We start from the raw sequence: 17,729 nt of genomic DNA on the forward strand, positions 1-17,729 counted from the left end.
AGCTCAGTTACCCTATTACGGGTCCCTGGGCACACAGGTATCAGTGGAAATGAAGAAGCTGACAAACTAGCGAAACAAGGCTCAAAAGGTCCTTTTATAGGACCAGAGCCCTTCCTGGGAGTGTCACTCCGAAGCGTGAAACTGGTAATATCCCAGTGGACAAACCAGTCTCACTTAAGACATTTGGAAGAGGTTAACTATAGCAAGGCAGGCACGTGAACTTATCAAAGGGCCTAGCCAAAGTTATAAAAAGGTCCTGATAAATTTGAATAGGACCAGAATGCGAATGGTAGTTGGACTGTTGACAGGCCACAATACCTTACAGAGACACCTACACATCATGAAAATCAGTCAGGATCCGATGTGTAGAAGATGCGGTAGGGAGGAGGAGACCTCCGCGCATGTGTTATGTCAGTGTGAGGCTCTTGCAAGCACTAGACATCGATACCTTGGCTCACATTTCGTGAGCCTGGAAGACATCAGGAATGCCAACATCCGGGCACTGGTATCCTTTATAGGAGCACTAGGTCTGGACTAGGCAAACCCGTTTAAGGGACACAAAGGGTCTTCACAGACCTACGTGTGGAGCCCTGCGAAGGCAGGGTTCACCCATTCTTTATCTATCTATCTATCTAACCTCCCTCATACTTATCGAGAAATTATCATAAGCATAAAATTAGGGCCAGAAACCAGCATACGGATGTATTGGAAATAATTAAATTGTGTATGAAACTGTACATGATGCTGGATTTAGAATGACTAGTAGTATTTCTTGTAATATTTTTTTCCATGGAATTCCTTTTTGTACTTGAGTTGTTGTAGTTGTTGGGTAGTATGATTTAACTTTATTATCACTTGTAGTGTTAAGCTAGTAGTAAGTTCAATCTATAGTATTGTAATTTGTGGTGTTAAGTACTGGAAATACTTAAGTTGTGTGTGAATATGTATATAATGACACTGGATTTAGAAAGTTTAATTAGTAGTATTTCTTGCTTGTTGTAATGTTGTTGTTGTTGTTGTTGTAGGGTAATTACGGTTTAACTTCACTTTATTATCACTTATAATGTTAAGCTAGTAGTAAGGTCAACCTATAATATTGTAAGCCAAATTGTTAAGCACTGTAAATACTTAAGTTGTGTGTGAATTTGTATATGATGTTGCTCGATTTAGAATATTAAACTAGCAGTAATTCTTGTTATATTTTCCTTCCATATATCTGCTTCTTGTACTCTTGTTGTTTGTTTGTTTGTTTGTTTGTTTGTTTGTTTCTTTGTTGTAGTTGGGTAATTATGTTAACTTTATTATCACATTACTGTAAGTGACCGTTGCCACCGGGGTATTTCCCATTTGCAATTTATTAATAATAATAATAATAATGAGTGACAGAGGTTTAACGTAATTTGGAAGGAATGTTTTGCGTATGATAAATGAGTACCAGTTAACTATTGGGGGCAAAGGCGGTCATGCGTTGAGCTAACCACTCCACCCCACCCCACCAAGTGCCAACGTCATGGATAGTGGAAGCCTTCACCTTCCCCCTTTCCAATGGCTTTCATGGTTTGTACGGAGATGACTTTGCTTTTTGCTTTTTAAATATTAGTATTCATGTTTATTATGTTTGTTTATTCATACCCCTGCTTTGTAATTCAGTGACCATGGAATGGCTCTAAATGTTGTAAATTATATTTATATTTACTTGTATTTATTTCCTTTTTCCTTATTGCACACGTTTGTTGTTGTTATTGTTATTACTACTACATATCGCTTAACATGTAAATAAACTAATATTTAATGCAGTAAATAATGCTTATCTCTTCGGATTCATTTCTTCGTTGCGTATTCGTTTTGCTATGACAACATGACTTCTTTATGATATAAATAAATATAAAATAAAAGTATTTCTTCCCAAACATATTTGTTATACGTGCACCAATCAGAGAACCAACTAGGGAAGTACCTCTTACTAAGGTGCATAATGTTTTTGCATACATGTATAATTGAAGAATTGAAGATCCATATACAGGTAAGTGGGTCGCCCATGTGGTAGGCCTATTACGCGTCATAGGAAACTGAGTGAACTGGCTGTGCAGTTTGATCACATTGCTGTTAGCTTGGTTTCAGGAGATGGTGATGTATTCGAACCCCACAGTTGGCAGGTCTGAAGTTTTTTTTTGCCCGTCATTTTCATTTCAGGCTAGTGCTGTGTCTGTACGCTTATTTACATCTTAAATCCTAGCCCTCTTTCCTATCCAATTCTTGCATCACAACCTGTCTTCATGTGATTTAAGCCAATATATATGTAAAAATCTGGTAATGTTGTAAGCTTGAGATACACCAACTTGTAAGCTGAAAATATGTTTAAAATGCCAAATGCCGAAAACCGTAAAAGTTCTTAGTGGGATGTAAAGCTGTTAGCATTATTATTAAAAGGAAGGACATATGTCTTATGTGGTAAGTCCTTGAACTTGCAGAAACCGCAATGAATTATTCAATCTATATTCCCTCCCCCCTTTCTTTAAGAATGCAGTTATAGTAATGCATACATCAGAATCAGAATAAAGGCAGGAAATGTTTAACATTATTTTAAGCGAGTGAAGGAGAGAATGTATGACTAGCTCATGTTGGCGGATTCGAGTTCGGCGGTATTTGAAAGTGCTCAAATACTCCAGCCTCATGTCTAGATCTACTGGTACATAAAGAACTCTTGCGGGACGAAATACTGGCACCTCGGTGTATGTGAAAACGATAGAAGTAGATAGTAGAACTAATATTCAATTGTGCAGTGAGCTTGAAGCTGACCTAATTTCCGTTTACGTAGCTTGGCACATTAGTATTCCTATATGTTTCCTGATAACCGTGAAGATATAACCAGCCTGCAGGCTGAAAATATGCCCAATCTCTCTCCTTAGGCTACGGGTTACCGGTATTGAAGAGAGAAGGAAATGTTCGCGCAAAAGAAAGGGAAGTCATTGGACTTTCGAAAATCACACTGCAAAGACTTATTAAACAAATTGCATCGTTTAACACGCCCCTATTTTCAAGAATATGGTTATAGTACGCCTACTGCATATCAAAATAAAGACAGATATATGTAACATTAATTTGAGTGAGAAAGGGTGTTTATTTCCTAAATTTCTCATTGAGCGTGGAAACCGACTTAATTATGAATATCTTGATTTATTTCATCTTAACTTTTATCATTTACTAGGGTAGGGAAACATTTATTATCGGTGTTTACATTGAGGTTAGTTTGTTTGGTTATGTCTGGTGATTTTAATATGTAACCAGGCAGGTTGGCAGCAGTGATCAGCCATTACAAAATAGAGAAAAGAAGAGCATCGGGCGGCGATATTTACTTTCTGGGGTATTTCGTTACGTGGCTATTACTATACAAACTGTCCCAGCATTCGCCTTAGTGCAGGAGAATGGAAAACCATTCTCAGGACAGCCGACGGGTGGGGCCAGGCGTGAAGTCCGGCACTGTGCCCCAGACCCGTCCCCCGAATGCAGAGGCGTAGAGCCACGGTAGAGCTGTGGCCAACTTTCCTCTGCTTGGTTGGCCGGTCAGAGTACAGAGCTTATGGGACAACCCACTCTGCATCTATCGACCTGCAACCTTTTTAAAAAATCTGTTTCTTGTTACTATAATGGTGCGAAGTGCCTGTTGCAGGGTAGTTTCTGCTGCGAATTGTGTTCCTGCAGTCTTTGTACGCCGTAACTTCCAAACATTGATTGTACACTAATGTGGGGTTTTACAGATAAATGCCCTTGATGGGTAGTAGAACAGACATATCTTCGTATGTTAAGCGCACTTCCAGTCGGTTTTAGCCGTTCGAGCTGGGGTACTTCCCTCGTTAGACTGATTCTGATGGTTCGGTCAGCTTCCGCTTCGAACGCTAGCGCTGTGCCACCAAATACAGTAGAGACAATACACGACACTTAGGGATTTCGCCTTGCTAAAATGGGAGACAATTCGACGGTGGCGCTCCTAGTGACTTGACCTGAACAAACCGCGCTAAATTCAAATATCAATGGAAATGTATATACGGAAATGGTTAAATAAATTACGTCTAGAAAGACAGTGGTATTGAGATATTAACTTCGAAGTTGCTAAAGCAATTATGGATAAATTAATGAAGAATTATTTAAAAGGCTATTATTCAAAGACTGAAATTAGACATATAAACAAGGTGTGAAATGGACTGCTGTGAAATGGCTTGATCTTTCATTTATGCATTACTTTTTTAGCTTTAGCATAGCTGCCTGAAGTCTTACGGTTGGATTTGTCTTTTTTCCTCATTTAGAAACAATGTATCATCACATTAAGACATTTGTCAATAAAAATATCGACACATTCCTTACACATATGATGCAATGAATTAACATTTAATAGCTGGACAATGTTCCTTTTAACATGAAGCCTACTAACAGAAAGAAAATCTATAAAATCCCGGCTTTAATCTGAGAAGAGGGATAAAAGAAAGAAAAGTTTGAAAATGTTGTCGATAGTGATGCTTTGAGGAATACTTACGTACAATTAGAGTAAAAATGTAACATACCCTTGGCTATATAGTCGAGAATTTTTAAAGTCGCTGGCATGGAAAAGATCTGAACAGATCTTATAATTCTTATACAAGCGTAACGTCCCTTCTTTCTTGTACACTTTATCCAAATCGCTTCTGTGACATTTCAAACCCCACAGATCACACCTACAACAACACATCGGTATTGAAGGTTAACTGCTGCACTATACAATAAAATATGCGTATTATATTTTAAGCCCGTTAAAACATGGGTCGAGCAGGTCAGAAGATTATGAAGTACTATAAAAATCTCTGTCACTGGAAGAATATATATGCAAACACAATATTACTTACATGTTCTTGTCATGAGGGAACCTGAAGAACGAGCGCGCATTTTTCTCTACTTCGTAATTACTGCAGCCAAACACAGCACATACCTTTCCCCTCATGTTGAGAGGAGATATCAAGGAATGACACACGCTACTATTTAATTATGTCAACTCTCTGAAAACGCATAAATAACACCAAAAACTTCACACAAAAATACACGTGCTCTTATGACAGAATCAGTACCGTTCAGGTCTATCCGCTAGAGTGAGCTCCAATAGCTGTCCCTCAATATCTCGCTCAGTGTCGTGTATTGTCTCTACTGTATTTGGTGCCACGTCCAGGGAGCAATCTGGTGACGAGTGAACGTACCATTTCCACTTCTAACGTCTAAATTTCAAAATGTCATTGTGTAAGAACTACAAGAAGCCTTTCTCATGGACAGACGAGATTTTCTTCCGATGACGTCGAGCATAGTTCTCTGCGAAACGTATACAGTATCATTTCTTTCAAAATTGAAAATCAATGGAGGAATGCCTGTTTTTAGAAGTGGGTCGTCCACGACTGAATTCTGGGTAATATGTATTCAGTATAAAGATGCTCCGGTAGAGAATTACCGGTATAGAATTGGTCTCATTTACTCTTCCGTCTCTAACTCTGCTTCATTCAAATTTAGAAATCGAGCGTGCGTTCAGTAATGTTAATATCGTTAAAAAAACAAAGAAGATCGGAAGGTTTAAACTAAACACTATGCATTTTTTTTCAATTTTTAATATATATATATATATATATAGGTTTTATCGGATGTTCGAGTTTTTAGGACACAGTGCAGCTTATAAGACTTCAGAAAAATTAACGGACATCCCAAATGCATCTGGAATGGGTGCATTTGATGAGGATGATGTTGCCTACTAGTGATGGGCGATATTTCACGAACTGTGATTTTTTCACTGATATCAAGAAATCACGAGTAACGACTGTTACTGTCTACGCTATCACTGTGATCAGTCGTGATTTCACCTCAAGTGATCATCGTGCGCCCTCTTAACTCCATATACAGAACTAGAATGTTGCTACCTAAACTGTGTCTGTGATCGATGTTGTGATCAGTCGTGATATCACGACATGTGCTGCCGCAACGGTATCCATGCGAAGCGATGCGTTCAAGGAAGCAGCATCGCCATGATTACCAACAGTATGGACATTTGTTGATTTAATTTTTTAAGGACGTCAACATATCGTTCAGTATATAATGTATTTGTAGGAATTGAGCACATTCCTCCCGAATATATTAACAACTGAAACACTTATAATCCTCGACATCGCTTGCAATATCAGTTTCAGGAAATTGTTAGTTGACTCGCAATGTGGTATTATTTTTAAGCGCGCGTTCAAAGAAATCGTGGTACACGGGACTCTCCTAGAATAGTAACAAACATGTATTTCTCCTGTATTTTGGAATGCCCGGGGGCATATTGTCACTGAAGCTCAGTATTAGGAGGCAAGTTGACTGAAATGGCGTTTTCTAGAAAAAGGAAGAACAGTGACCTGTAGCAGTCCTTTAAAGAAGTGGATGAAAATTTCACAATATGTAATATGAGCAAACAGAAATTGTCTTAAAAAGAAGTACTTCAAATCTGAATAATCATTTGGAATACAAGCACCTCTCACTTGCTTTGCAAGAAAGCAGTAGTCAACAATCGGCATGTATCTGATGATACAGACCTGGGATTTTAGACTCTAAAAAAATGTTTTAGGCACCTAAAATGGCCTTTTAAACAAGTAAATAGGTTTTTAAAAGAGAATATAGGCACTTCAAATATGCTTTTAAAATAGGCAGAAAATCGACTTTAAAATATGACAATATAGACCTACACTGTAATGTGATATATTTTTTTACGTTAAGTACAGTAATGTGGTATAGGCTACCATTTCTAAATAGGAATAGTTGCAAAATGAAGGCATAATTAAACAGGCGTTTATTACAAACAGCTATGGATTAGGAAACAAAAAATTTTCATGAGTACTGTACTAAAATTAAATTAAATGCATAGTACTGGTATGCATATTTATTTGAGAGGAACATTCCTACTGCACTTTTCAGTCGTAGTTTGCTTTACAGCACATAACAATAATCTTCTCCAAATTTTCCACAGTCAGGCTGCGTCTTTTGTCTGTTAAAACAATTTTTAAAGCAGAAAAAATGCGCTCTACACTCACAGATGTTGGAGGGGCATAGCAAAATTTACTACATTTTTCAGTTCAATTTCACTAGGTACGTCTACTTTTCCCCATCCATTACCTGATATATTCTTTCCTGCACTGAATTACCTAGATTCTTCTGCAATACACTAGCCCACCTGTCTTTTATTTTATCCCTTACTTTACCCCTAGTACTTTGTATAATATTCTCAGCTTCCTTAATTACAAAATATATCTGTTTGAGGCTCTACTTTTTTTCCTATTTTTGTAATGATTGACTGGAAGAAATGAAAAATTTGCCTGAATATATGCAATGTCTCTCTGAACACTGGAATAATCCTTTAGCAGATCTTTGCCCATTCGACACACATGCAGAGTTGTCTGTTAAAGGCATATTGTCTATCACAGATGTTCGATATAATACAGGGCAGCTTCCATTGAGGAACCCCAACGGCTGATGATTGGCTGTGGTGGAAAAGAATAGAGGGGAATTTCTCTCAGAAGATGGCTATTCTTGATGGAAGCTTACAGAACACTCTCTTCGTTGTTGAAATCAGATTATTTACTGCAGGCAACTTGGCCCTAACTATTTCTGTGAGTCTGTGCAAGGCATGGGCCATGCAAGTAACATGGACATTAAAGAAGGGTAGAAAGTTTTAACGAGAGATAGAGTAGCAATCATGTAGGAAGCAGCATTGGAGACAAGGAGAAGGTCTTTATAATCATCAACACTCCCAGGATACAACAACTGGAACTCCTTGTTGATGATGTACACAATGCTTTGCTCTATTTTCTGAAGCTGCTTAGAACAAAGGAGAGCAGTAAATGCCAATTGGGTTCCAGTTTTCCTACTACAAGATTAGCAATGTACCTGCCCACAGAGTTGCTGGTTTTGTCCACATACAACCCTATGTAAGGACTCCCAAATATCCTCTGTCCTGGCAAAATTACCTCCTATATCTAAGTAGTTTTTCTTATTTGTTGGTGTATTTCTGTAAACAAATCTCTGAAAACATGACTATGCACAGAATTCCAGGGGATATTTTCAGCAACTAGGGCTCTAAACATATGAGCATAGAAACTACGGTAGTGTGGATTGTGGGAGGTATACTTTGTGTGAGCAGAGTCTGTCCAGTGTTACTTTTCATGGTTGATTTTGCTTTGTGACTAGCACTATCAGCATGCTCTTGTGAAATCTAAAACACAATAATGTGATGAAAATTAGACTAAGATAAGGAATAGCTAATGAATAAAATTTGTAATTTAAAATTATTTCATTTAAACCACTACTACTCTAAAGTTAATTAAGAACAAGAACACTCCAGGCCTCGAAAGATCTTGGCTTTCATTTACAGCTGCTGCGCAGCTCTAGGCTTGCAGATATTAGATAGCCGTGTGGTAAGCACGTCACATCCCTCAAGTGTATTGCCGTGCCTCTTAGACCGCTCCTCATTGTAGCTTCCCAATTGCCCTCACGCAGCTGGGTCAACGCCTTTCCATACCATATATTTTTCTAAATTACTGCCGGTACTGGTATCGTTAACCTTACATTAGGTGGCTGGGAATAGTCATTCATCATTATATTTTTCACTTGTGCCAGATAAATGTGTAGAATTTCATTTCCTAGCACATACCAAATAATCGGTTACAGTATAAAACACGACTGTTACCAATGTTGATCCTTTTTTTTCCTTGACATATTGGTTGAACTTCGGCATGTCTACAAAAAACGAATGTAAATAATAAAATGATTATGTTTGTACGCCTAGAAGTAAATTGGCAACGACCGTGTCTGTAATGCAACCAAAATGTAGGCTGTTTATTAAATGCAAACCCTTAGGTGGCTGATTTTCTTATAAATGTTTACACAGAGATAGCCTAGTCACAATAACAAGGCATTCTCTTGATCACGAGCTACAAATAACAAGCACCAAGCAGCACGGACGATGCAGTGATTGTGATCACGTCACGACTAAAAATCACTGATATCAGAAAATCACGATATCAAATCACGCTGTGACTCACAAATCACTGTATCGCTCATCACTATTGCCTACACATATATTTTGTTAGGCGAGTCAGTATCATTAAAACAACTTGTTCCTTTAAATTTTTTCTCCGTAGCTGTTACACTTAAAAACGTTCCGTTTGTGTGTGAACCTACACTGTCTTATGATTTATAGTCCTGCATATAGTGACTTTGCAAGCTACTTTATATAATTTAGTCGTTTCTGCCCATTTTGGCAGTCGGTTTTAGCACTGCCTTCGTAATATCACATCACGTACATCACGAAGGCAGTGGTTTTAACCAGTTCGTCGTCAGGTGTTGGCAACGCCGGTCATGGCGTCCTCGTTTATTTCGTTACGAGCGACAGAGCAAGCAGTCAAGCATATATGTGACAGAACCAGCATTCAAGAAGAAGTATTTATAAAAACACGGTGTTACCTCGCACGCCAAGGAAAAAAGAATGTAGCTGTAACCTATCTTTGCAAATCCAGGCCAAGCTCTGTCATGAGAACAGTGGCCGGGGGGCCACACTCCCTTCTAGAGGCTCTTGACTATCGCCGCGGCGCATACTGCCCGCACGGCAAGGAAAAAAAAAATGTAATTTACTAGTATCGCATAATGTCGTAACAGTTGGTGACAGTTCGCTGGTTGACGCTCCTTTCGGCGATCTCGTGAACGGAAAAGAAAAAAAAAAAAAGAGCCTACCCGCCGCAGAGCCTCCGATCCCAATGTTCTTGTCACCGGAATGCGTAAGTTGGCAAGCCTCCTGAGTGTTACGTAACGTCACCCGAGTCACGCCATGTTGGATGTCTAACCTCACTTTCGCTCAAATGGTATGAAAGTTTTACGCAATGTCCTTGTCGGGTTTCTCTTGTGTGAACCAATCTTCGTTATGTCCCTTTGGTTATATCCTGCGAGGGTAAATAATCTTAATTCGGTGCTCGATTTAATTTTGTTTTGTTTCACGTTTGAGGATAGGTTTATGGATTGTAGTTCATCATTGCGAGTTGCTTCATAACCTTTTCGTATGGAGTGAATTGATTCCTTATAGATTCTGACTCACTATGAAGAAAAAGGCTTCGCTTGGTCGAATTACACGGTCAGCTAAATCATCCCGTAAATTACGTGCTAATGAAAGTGTGAGGGCGAGGGAAATCAGACTTGGTTATAATAGAGAAGCCATTGCTTCTCGGAGGCAAAGGGAGTCTTCAGAAGAACGCGAAATTCGACTTTCCAAGAACCGGGAAAGACTCTACGTTCGAAGGCGGAATGAAACACAGCGCGAAAAGCGTCTTTTTGTAGACAAAATTAGGCATGCCCTTCGTAGGCTATTTGAAATACATGTAGAAAGACAGCGTCGATTACATTCTTTAAGAATGTACAAATCTATTCAACGGCGAAATGACACTTCGTCGAATCGAGGATCAACTCTGGGCGCCAGTGTACACTCCAGGATATGGGGACGTGCTGTTAACAAGGTAAACATTCAGTTTTTAAAAATTCTGTAGAACTCTAGAACGATGTGTGCCACTGGCACCCCAACCCGTCAGACCAACGGTTATATGTAAATGTGTTTTTACTGTGTACACACACTCACATCCCTAGTTATTTGGTGGAGGGAATGGTGATAAATTCTCGTTCACACCCGATCGAACGCCGAATGAATGGCACCCACCGTCCAACAATTGTATCAACAATTCTTACCACCTGAACTCATGGTCCGCTCATGCCAGTGCAGGATGCAGGAGCGACAACGGCCGCTGATGGGAATAATTAGAAATGATTGAAAAGTAATGTTTTACAATACCTGAAGTAGCAGAGAGGAAGGATCCTCTACGCTTGCTAGAAACACACCATCCTGCCCCGAAAAGCAATTTTACTTATATCGGAGAATTGAAAGCGAAACAGCATGAAAGGACAAATTGCCACCATTATCTTTGTTCCTATTGGCCAGCTGTGAAGTCTCTGTAATTTTTTTCTGCTAGAGATCGCGTGATCTGTGGCCACAGGGTACCACATTAGGTGAAATTGTATCCCCGCCATAATTAAGGCACGTTTTTGATCATTCGGTCTCTGTCATGAAAAGTGTGTAGATGAACATAAATTTAGGGACTTTCCTATAATTAAGATCAATGGTCTTGTCACTATCTCGACCTAACCTATCCAGACCAGTGGTTTTGGGCACTAGCCGGACCTAACCTAGCCAGACAAGTGCTTTTGGGCACTAGCTGAACCTAACCTATCCAGACCAGTGGTTTTGGGTACTAGCTGAACCTAACCTATCCAGACCAGTGGTTTGGACACTAGCTGGACCGAACCTATCCAGACCAGTGGTTTTGACACCAGCCGGACCTAACCAATCCAGACCAATGGTGTTGTCACGCGGGATACTAGAGGCCTAGGGCCGCTTTGCTGCTCTAACGTGGGGGCTTGCCCCCAGAGCCCCTTGGCTTGAGCCTAGGCCAATGGTCTTGTCACGAGCCGGGCGTTACGTATCCAGACCAATGGTCTTGTCACTAGATATTCTTAGGTTGGTAGCTCTGTATAGCTGGTTCAGACGTCACGACACATGCCATGTTGTTCATTTAATATCTGTTACATCGTCTGAGGCACGCCATATTGTTTGTTTAATGTTTGACATTGTGCGAGCCATGCTATACGTGGTCAACTTGCGGAAGAATTGCTCCCTTTCATTTGGTGTTACTCCTAGGGTTGCCAGTATTTCTTGTATCAGGCTGTTGTTGCAAATAGTACCAGTTCTGCCATCTATTGGTAAACTAGGTAGCTGCATTGAAGCTATCTGGAGCTGTATTTCCTTTGGAACTACGCCTTGCATGCTATCACCTACATGTAAGTGTTCGGTACCTACTTTGACCTAGACACCAATTTGGAAGGGTTGGCTTAAATAATTATCAGCAAATTTTTAATTAAGATTGAGGTGCTGTGTATCGATATGAGTATGAGAGCTCTCTCGAAGAGGGCCGTGCACAAAGCATTGTCATCCCCCAAATAGTTCGCTTCTGTATAAAACTAACCCAAAAACCTCTAAACTACACTGAGTTGTATATTCGGTACACGCCTAGTGTAGACACTCCCAGCATATAACACATAACTTTGCGAAGAAATATATATGAATTTTACCTTAAAATCCTTTCAGAAGAGGGATGTGTTCATTATGAATGCCGGGGCCCCACCCAACCTGCCCAGAAAGGTACATTTATTTTTATAAACTAATGAAAGTTTTCATGTGCCATTGTCCATTAGCTGGCCAGCTACGAGCACAGCCATTGACCGACAGTGTATCATTCCGAGAAGTCGTAACTCACTGCCTCCGTTACCAACCCGAACAAAGTAAAAACACAAGAGAAAGCTCTGTTAGTAACTGTGACCTATCTTTGCAAATCCAAGCCAAGTTATGACATGAGGACGGGCTCCTTTTGGGGCTCACACTCCCTTCGAGAGGCTTTGAACTGTCACCGCAGCGCATACTGCTCGCACGGCAAGAAGAAATATAATTTAGTGGTTGTAACCTTCCTCTAAATGCCGGGATGGTGTAGCTCTCGTGCTTTTCGTTGGATATTTCCTTAACAGTTGGTAACAGTTCGCAGTTCGTAAAGACGCTCCTATCGGCAATTCCGTGAACTACGCATAGAACAGGAATAACAGGGCATCTCCTGCCGCCGAGTCTCCGTATGCAGTGAGCGGAGTGTCTACACTAGGCTTATGCCATATTCTTTGGCACTAAGCATGCTACCACTTGCACACATAAACATTGGGTAGCTATCAGGAGCTAGACACAGATATACAGGAATTGGCTCAACTAATTTTCAGCAAATTCTCCATTTCGATTTTGGTGCTATGCATTTTCAAGAATATGAAACTCATTTCAACAGTCTTGTTTTCCAATACCTGCATGTGCTTAGTATATCGCCAGCAAAGTTACGCGTGAGCATTGTGAAACTAACAATTCAGGTGGCAAATTTGTTATGTGGTCTTATGAAGTAAATTACGATTTCCAAATGTCCACCTATTCAATGCAATATTTTATTGTGAGTTACATGTCATAAGCCATTTCCATACATTGCTTCCACTAACTTCCCTGCCTGATTTGGCTTTCTGTTTATTTCCTCAGGTTTCAAATTGAAGTGCTAATCTTAGTCTCAAATCATACTATGATCCTCATATGACCAGTTAAAACTTCTTTGGAACCACCTAATTCAAGTGAACAAGTGCCAACTCATATTGACAACACAAAAATAGTATGGATTTCACTTAACCTGGACATACACAGTCTGGACATTACATAATAACTTTACAACGGAATTGTCAAAAGTTTTTTTTATGAATTTTACACTGCAGCATTTCAGTTGTACCATAATTTTTACTCATTTCATGCATCATAGTAGTTGCTAGTAATGTGTTTCATAACATGTTTTAAAATGTGTTTTAAATTGCTTTAGGTACGAATATGGAATTGTTCAATTTGCATCTAGGGTTGATGATGGCATATTACAGATGCCGAAACTAGTACCCTTATGACATATGATTGACTCGCAATAAAATATTATTGCATTGAATAGGTGGACATTTGATAACTTTAATTTACTGTAATCCCACTTCAATACGGAACACTATGAAATTTATAACTATTAGTGGTCTTATGAATATAATCAAAGATCTAAGAACAGATTTGTGCAAGAAATATCTAGTATTTAAACTCTCATCTGACCCTTGCAATGCTCAATAAGTTACGCTTCGGATAACTGACAATGCTGATAGCATTAGGCCTACCTGGAAGTCATTGATCAGAAATAACCTTTTACATTGCGGGCAAGTTATCTGCTCCTTCACAAGCCGATGGTAGAACCAGCGCGTATTTGAGATTCCTGCAGATCTGTATTTATAATAGACATCCAGGTTCGACGGGTTCTCATGTCGTGGCCGTACGATCTTAACCTCTCCTCGGATGGTTTGCCAGCATTGGACCCGGCTCGAGTAACCTATCACGGTAATAAACTGATTGCTCGGATGCTTGTTCCATGTGAAACTCTTGACATGATGATTCCTTGGTAATCATAAGCAAATGTCATAATTTTGGTCATGGGGAAGACGATGATGCCCCCTTCCCACGTTAGACTGTGCATTCAACTCTGGCTTGAAGTCTTTAGTGCACATTTCATCCATAGCAACAGTTCAACTCAAGAATCCCTAAACTTCCGCATTAAATCTTTGTTTTAGCAACTTTGTATCTTCCAAGCATTTTTGCTTCTGTACAGCCTTCAAGCTGTGAGGGACCCGTCGTGAACATATTTTCTCTTCTTTAAACGTTAGGTTTTTCATGTGGCATTCTTATATGTTCAGTCCGTATCTTCTAGGGTGCTCTCCTTTGAACTTTCCACTGTGCTACACTCAGCTGAAAAGATGTCTGTAGAATCTTGTCCATATGACATGGCAAAACCATCTGGGTCTCCTCATCTAGATTGCTTAAGTGAAGTGAATGCTATTGCATGTCCACTCCTGCTGGCATGTTGGTGAGATTTTTTGTTTTGTTTTTAAACTGGCACAGTCAGATGAAACAGAAAATCATTTATCTGTTCATATTCTGTAAAAATTAAATATGGATGCATTCATTTCTAGTGGAAGGTCTTCCTACCTCTCTGTGGCTTCAGAGAAAGATAAGAAAACTCAGCAAAATAAAGTTCTGCTTCCTCAGATACAATTGCTGAAACCACGTGACCAGAATAAATCATCAGGTAGTGATGAACTCAAATGTTGTACTGAACTACAATAGGTACATGGGGGGGGGGGGGATCCATTCATCAGACTAGAGGCTGAATGAAGGGAAGACTTCAAAAAAGGTTAACTTTTAATGGTAAAATTTTGAAGTTGTACATTATGTACAAATATAAATCATCCCCGAGGGTTTTTTTAAATCTATTTAAAAGTTTAAGAATAATACAAGCAGTTATTGTTGAGAAATGAGAGCCTCTGTGGCTCAGGCGGCAGCGCGCCGGCCTCTCACCGCTGGGTTTCGTGGTTTAAATCCTGGTCACTCCATGTGAAATTTGTGCTGGACAAAGCTCAGGTGGGACAGATTTTTCTCCGGGTACTCCGGTTTTCCCTGTCAAATTTCGGAGCCTTCGAAATTCCGTTAACCGATAAAGAGAGGAATGAAGAACTTAATTTCATTCGACAACAAGCCATCCTTAACACCTTTAATTTAAAAATGATCAACGGACTAAGCACTAAACGCAAATATAAACAGCAAACAAGTCTAACTAAATAAACAAAACGCACCAAAAAATATGTGAGGTTCACTTTTAATAATTCGAACATTTGTACAATCACAAACTTGTTCAGGAAACATGACATTGAGATAGCATTCTCAACGAACAACAACACTAGACACAGGTTCTTTAATCATAGCAAGGTCAACGAGAATAATGAAAGTAAGTTCCAAAACTCAGGAATTTACAAGTTAACATGTGATCAGTGTCGGGCCACATGTCGGGTAATCCAGGCGCAATTTCATAATAAGATATCGGGGGCATATTAATGCAGACACACAGGAGGTTTTCGGCAATGGGCGAACACATGAGAGAGACAGGACACAAATTTACAAGCATCAACCAGGATATCGTAATTATCAAAAGACAATAAGGGAAGACTAATGAATAGTTTGGAAAGTATACACATATTTCTGGACAAAATGTTTAATAAGAATAAAAATTATATGAAACAAATGAACAAAGAAACCCCTTATTTGAACACATTTTAAGATACATGGAAGTATTAAAAAGCAATCGAATACGCCCAGTGAAAGTAGGAACCTATCACAAAGCAGCTACGTCACAAATAGAAACCAATCCCCTTAACTCGACAACAAATGACAACACACTCTCACTTCCCCTTCCCCCTCCAAGCCAAGCCAGTAAAACGCACTCGTCACACAGCTATTACACTAGGTCGAAGACGGCAGAGACAGAAACAAACAAGTAAACTTCGCAACCAGAACAAATTGGACAGGGGTAAGTTTAAAATAGTTTCTTTACGGCAAAATAACTCCGTGCAAGAAACCTGTTTCCAGAATCTCTTAATTAACCAACACGTTCTTCTGCCGGTTTCAGGTCACACCAAATGTGTCAATCTTTTAATGATTTAGAATAAATTTACGCAACGAACAATTGAATTGGGGTAAGTTTCGGCCTTTACAACTCTTTTCAAATACGTACAATTTCTTTGGATAACAGAATCTCAAACAAAAATCTTAATTAATAATTATCTTTCCTGCCGGTTACAGGCTGTACTTCAAACTATCCGTCTAAATGAAAACTGAACAAATTCGACCGTAGTCAGCATAAATTCTTCTAGCGGACACTAAGAATGATCTAGAAAAATGAAGGACAACATATAATCAAGACAAGTGAACTGAGCCTTGAGTGAAACACAGTCAACCTAATGAAGAACTAGTGTAGTGCCATAGAAGGAATTTTAGGAAGTTCTAGTTTACAAATAGCTTTTTAATTTGTATATCTAATTTTAACATCCCCCTCCCCACCCCCCCCCCCCCACCCCCACCCTCCCTCACCATTAAGTGTCCTTTACCAACAAATTTTAATTATGAATTGTTTTATGCTTTTTCGCCTAAGCTCTAAGATAAGCAACTGATGATGATTGCCAAGCAATTGAAATATGTATTGTCATTTTTAATGGCATAAAATTTAGCCTAAGGTTAAATAATAAAAGTATCGATCAGGTGAAAAAAAAAATTATACTTAATTCTTATCTTGATAAAGCCACTAGTCAAAAAAAAAGTAAGTTCCTCTTTTGCAGGTTTTTTCACTTTTGTCTGCCCTATCCTATCTCCCTTGTATTCTTGTTCTGTCCACTCCCAACGATGTTAGAGTGCAAGTCTTAAAATTTCACACTTCCATGCCCTTTCTGTTTGTATGACCAATATCCTCAGTCTTCAAAGTGTTGGACCCCCCCCCACCTCTTTTCTTTCCTGATTAGAGTTAAGAGTATTTAATAATCTAGTTCCATTTCCTCAGAAACAATCATCATCATTATTGTTGTTATTGCAAAAACTTGAACATCTATAAAACTTGTGGGAGGAATTGAAGGGAGAAGACTTACAGTACACCTAATTGATAGTTTTATACATGCTTATGGTTTTAAATTATCATCATCTTTACTATTAAAGTTTTCTCTGTGAATATTATGTAACAGCGATTATTCTGTTACGGTCTGCTGTGTTGGGGAAGTATGCCTGTTATGTACAGAAATATGAAATATCAACTACACTCATTTGAGATTTTGTCTCCAAGTTTAATTCTTAACGCTTTAGAGAATGTTATGTGAAGAGTTCTTGAATGACAAATCCTTAACCATCTGTGATTTTTTTTTTTTAGGAAAGGGTAGGGAATCCTCTGTTTGAGACCAGTGGAGAACCTGAAGCTGTCATCGTTAAGACTGAACCCTTCACTGAAGAAAATGCATCGGTAAGTGCTTATTTTTCAGACTTGTCATTACCTGTTACCTGTTATTCAGAAAATGGTGATATTTGTTGAAATTGGGAAATAGCTGAAAATGCTGGAGAATCTGGGCCACATGCCTAAGACTATGTACAATTTGACTTAGCAAGAAAGAGATTTTCAATTCATTATTTA

At 39.1% G+C, this 17,729-nt stretch overlaps 1 protein-coding gene across 5 annotated transcripts in view; it reads left to right on the forward strand.

Annotated features, from left to right (window-relative positions):
- LOC136881973 (zinc finger protein 860) overlaps positions 1 to 17,729 on the forward strand; it is a 147,436-nt gene that overhangs the window by 69,991 nt on the left and 59,716 nt on the right. For 4 of the 5 annotated variants that reach the window (XM_067154446.2, XM_067154448.2, XM_067154445.2 and 1 more), the window contains one exon: positions 17,472 to 17,561. In XM_067154446.2, the coding sequence (XP_067010547.2) occupies positions 17,472 to 17,561 (90 nt within the window). Of the gene's footprint in view, positions 1 to 9,901; positions 10,539 to 17,471; positions 17,562 to 17,729 lie in introns of those variants that run through there. The other variant, XM_067154447.2, reaches the window with a different exon arrangement.

This window comes from Anabrus simplex, chromosome 10 (genome assembly GCF_040414725.1).
Source record: "Anabrus simplex isolate iqAnaSimp1 chromosome 10, ASM4041472v1, whole genome shotgun sequence".
Classification (NCBI taxonomy): domain Eukaryota; kingdom Metazoa; phylum Arthropoda; class Insecta; order Orthoptera; family Tettigoniidae; genus Anabrus; species Anabrus simplex.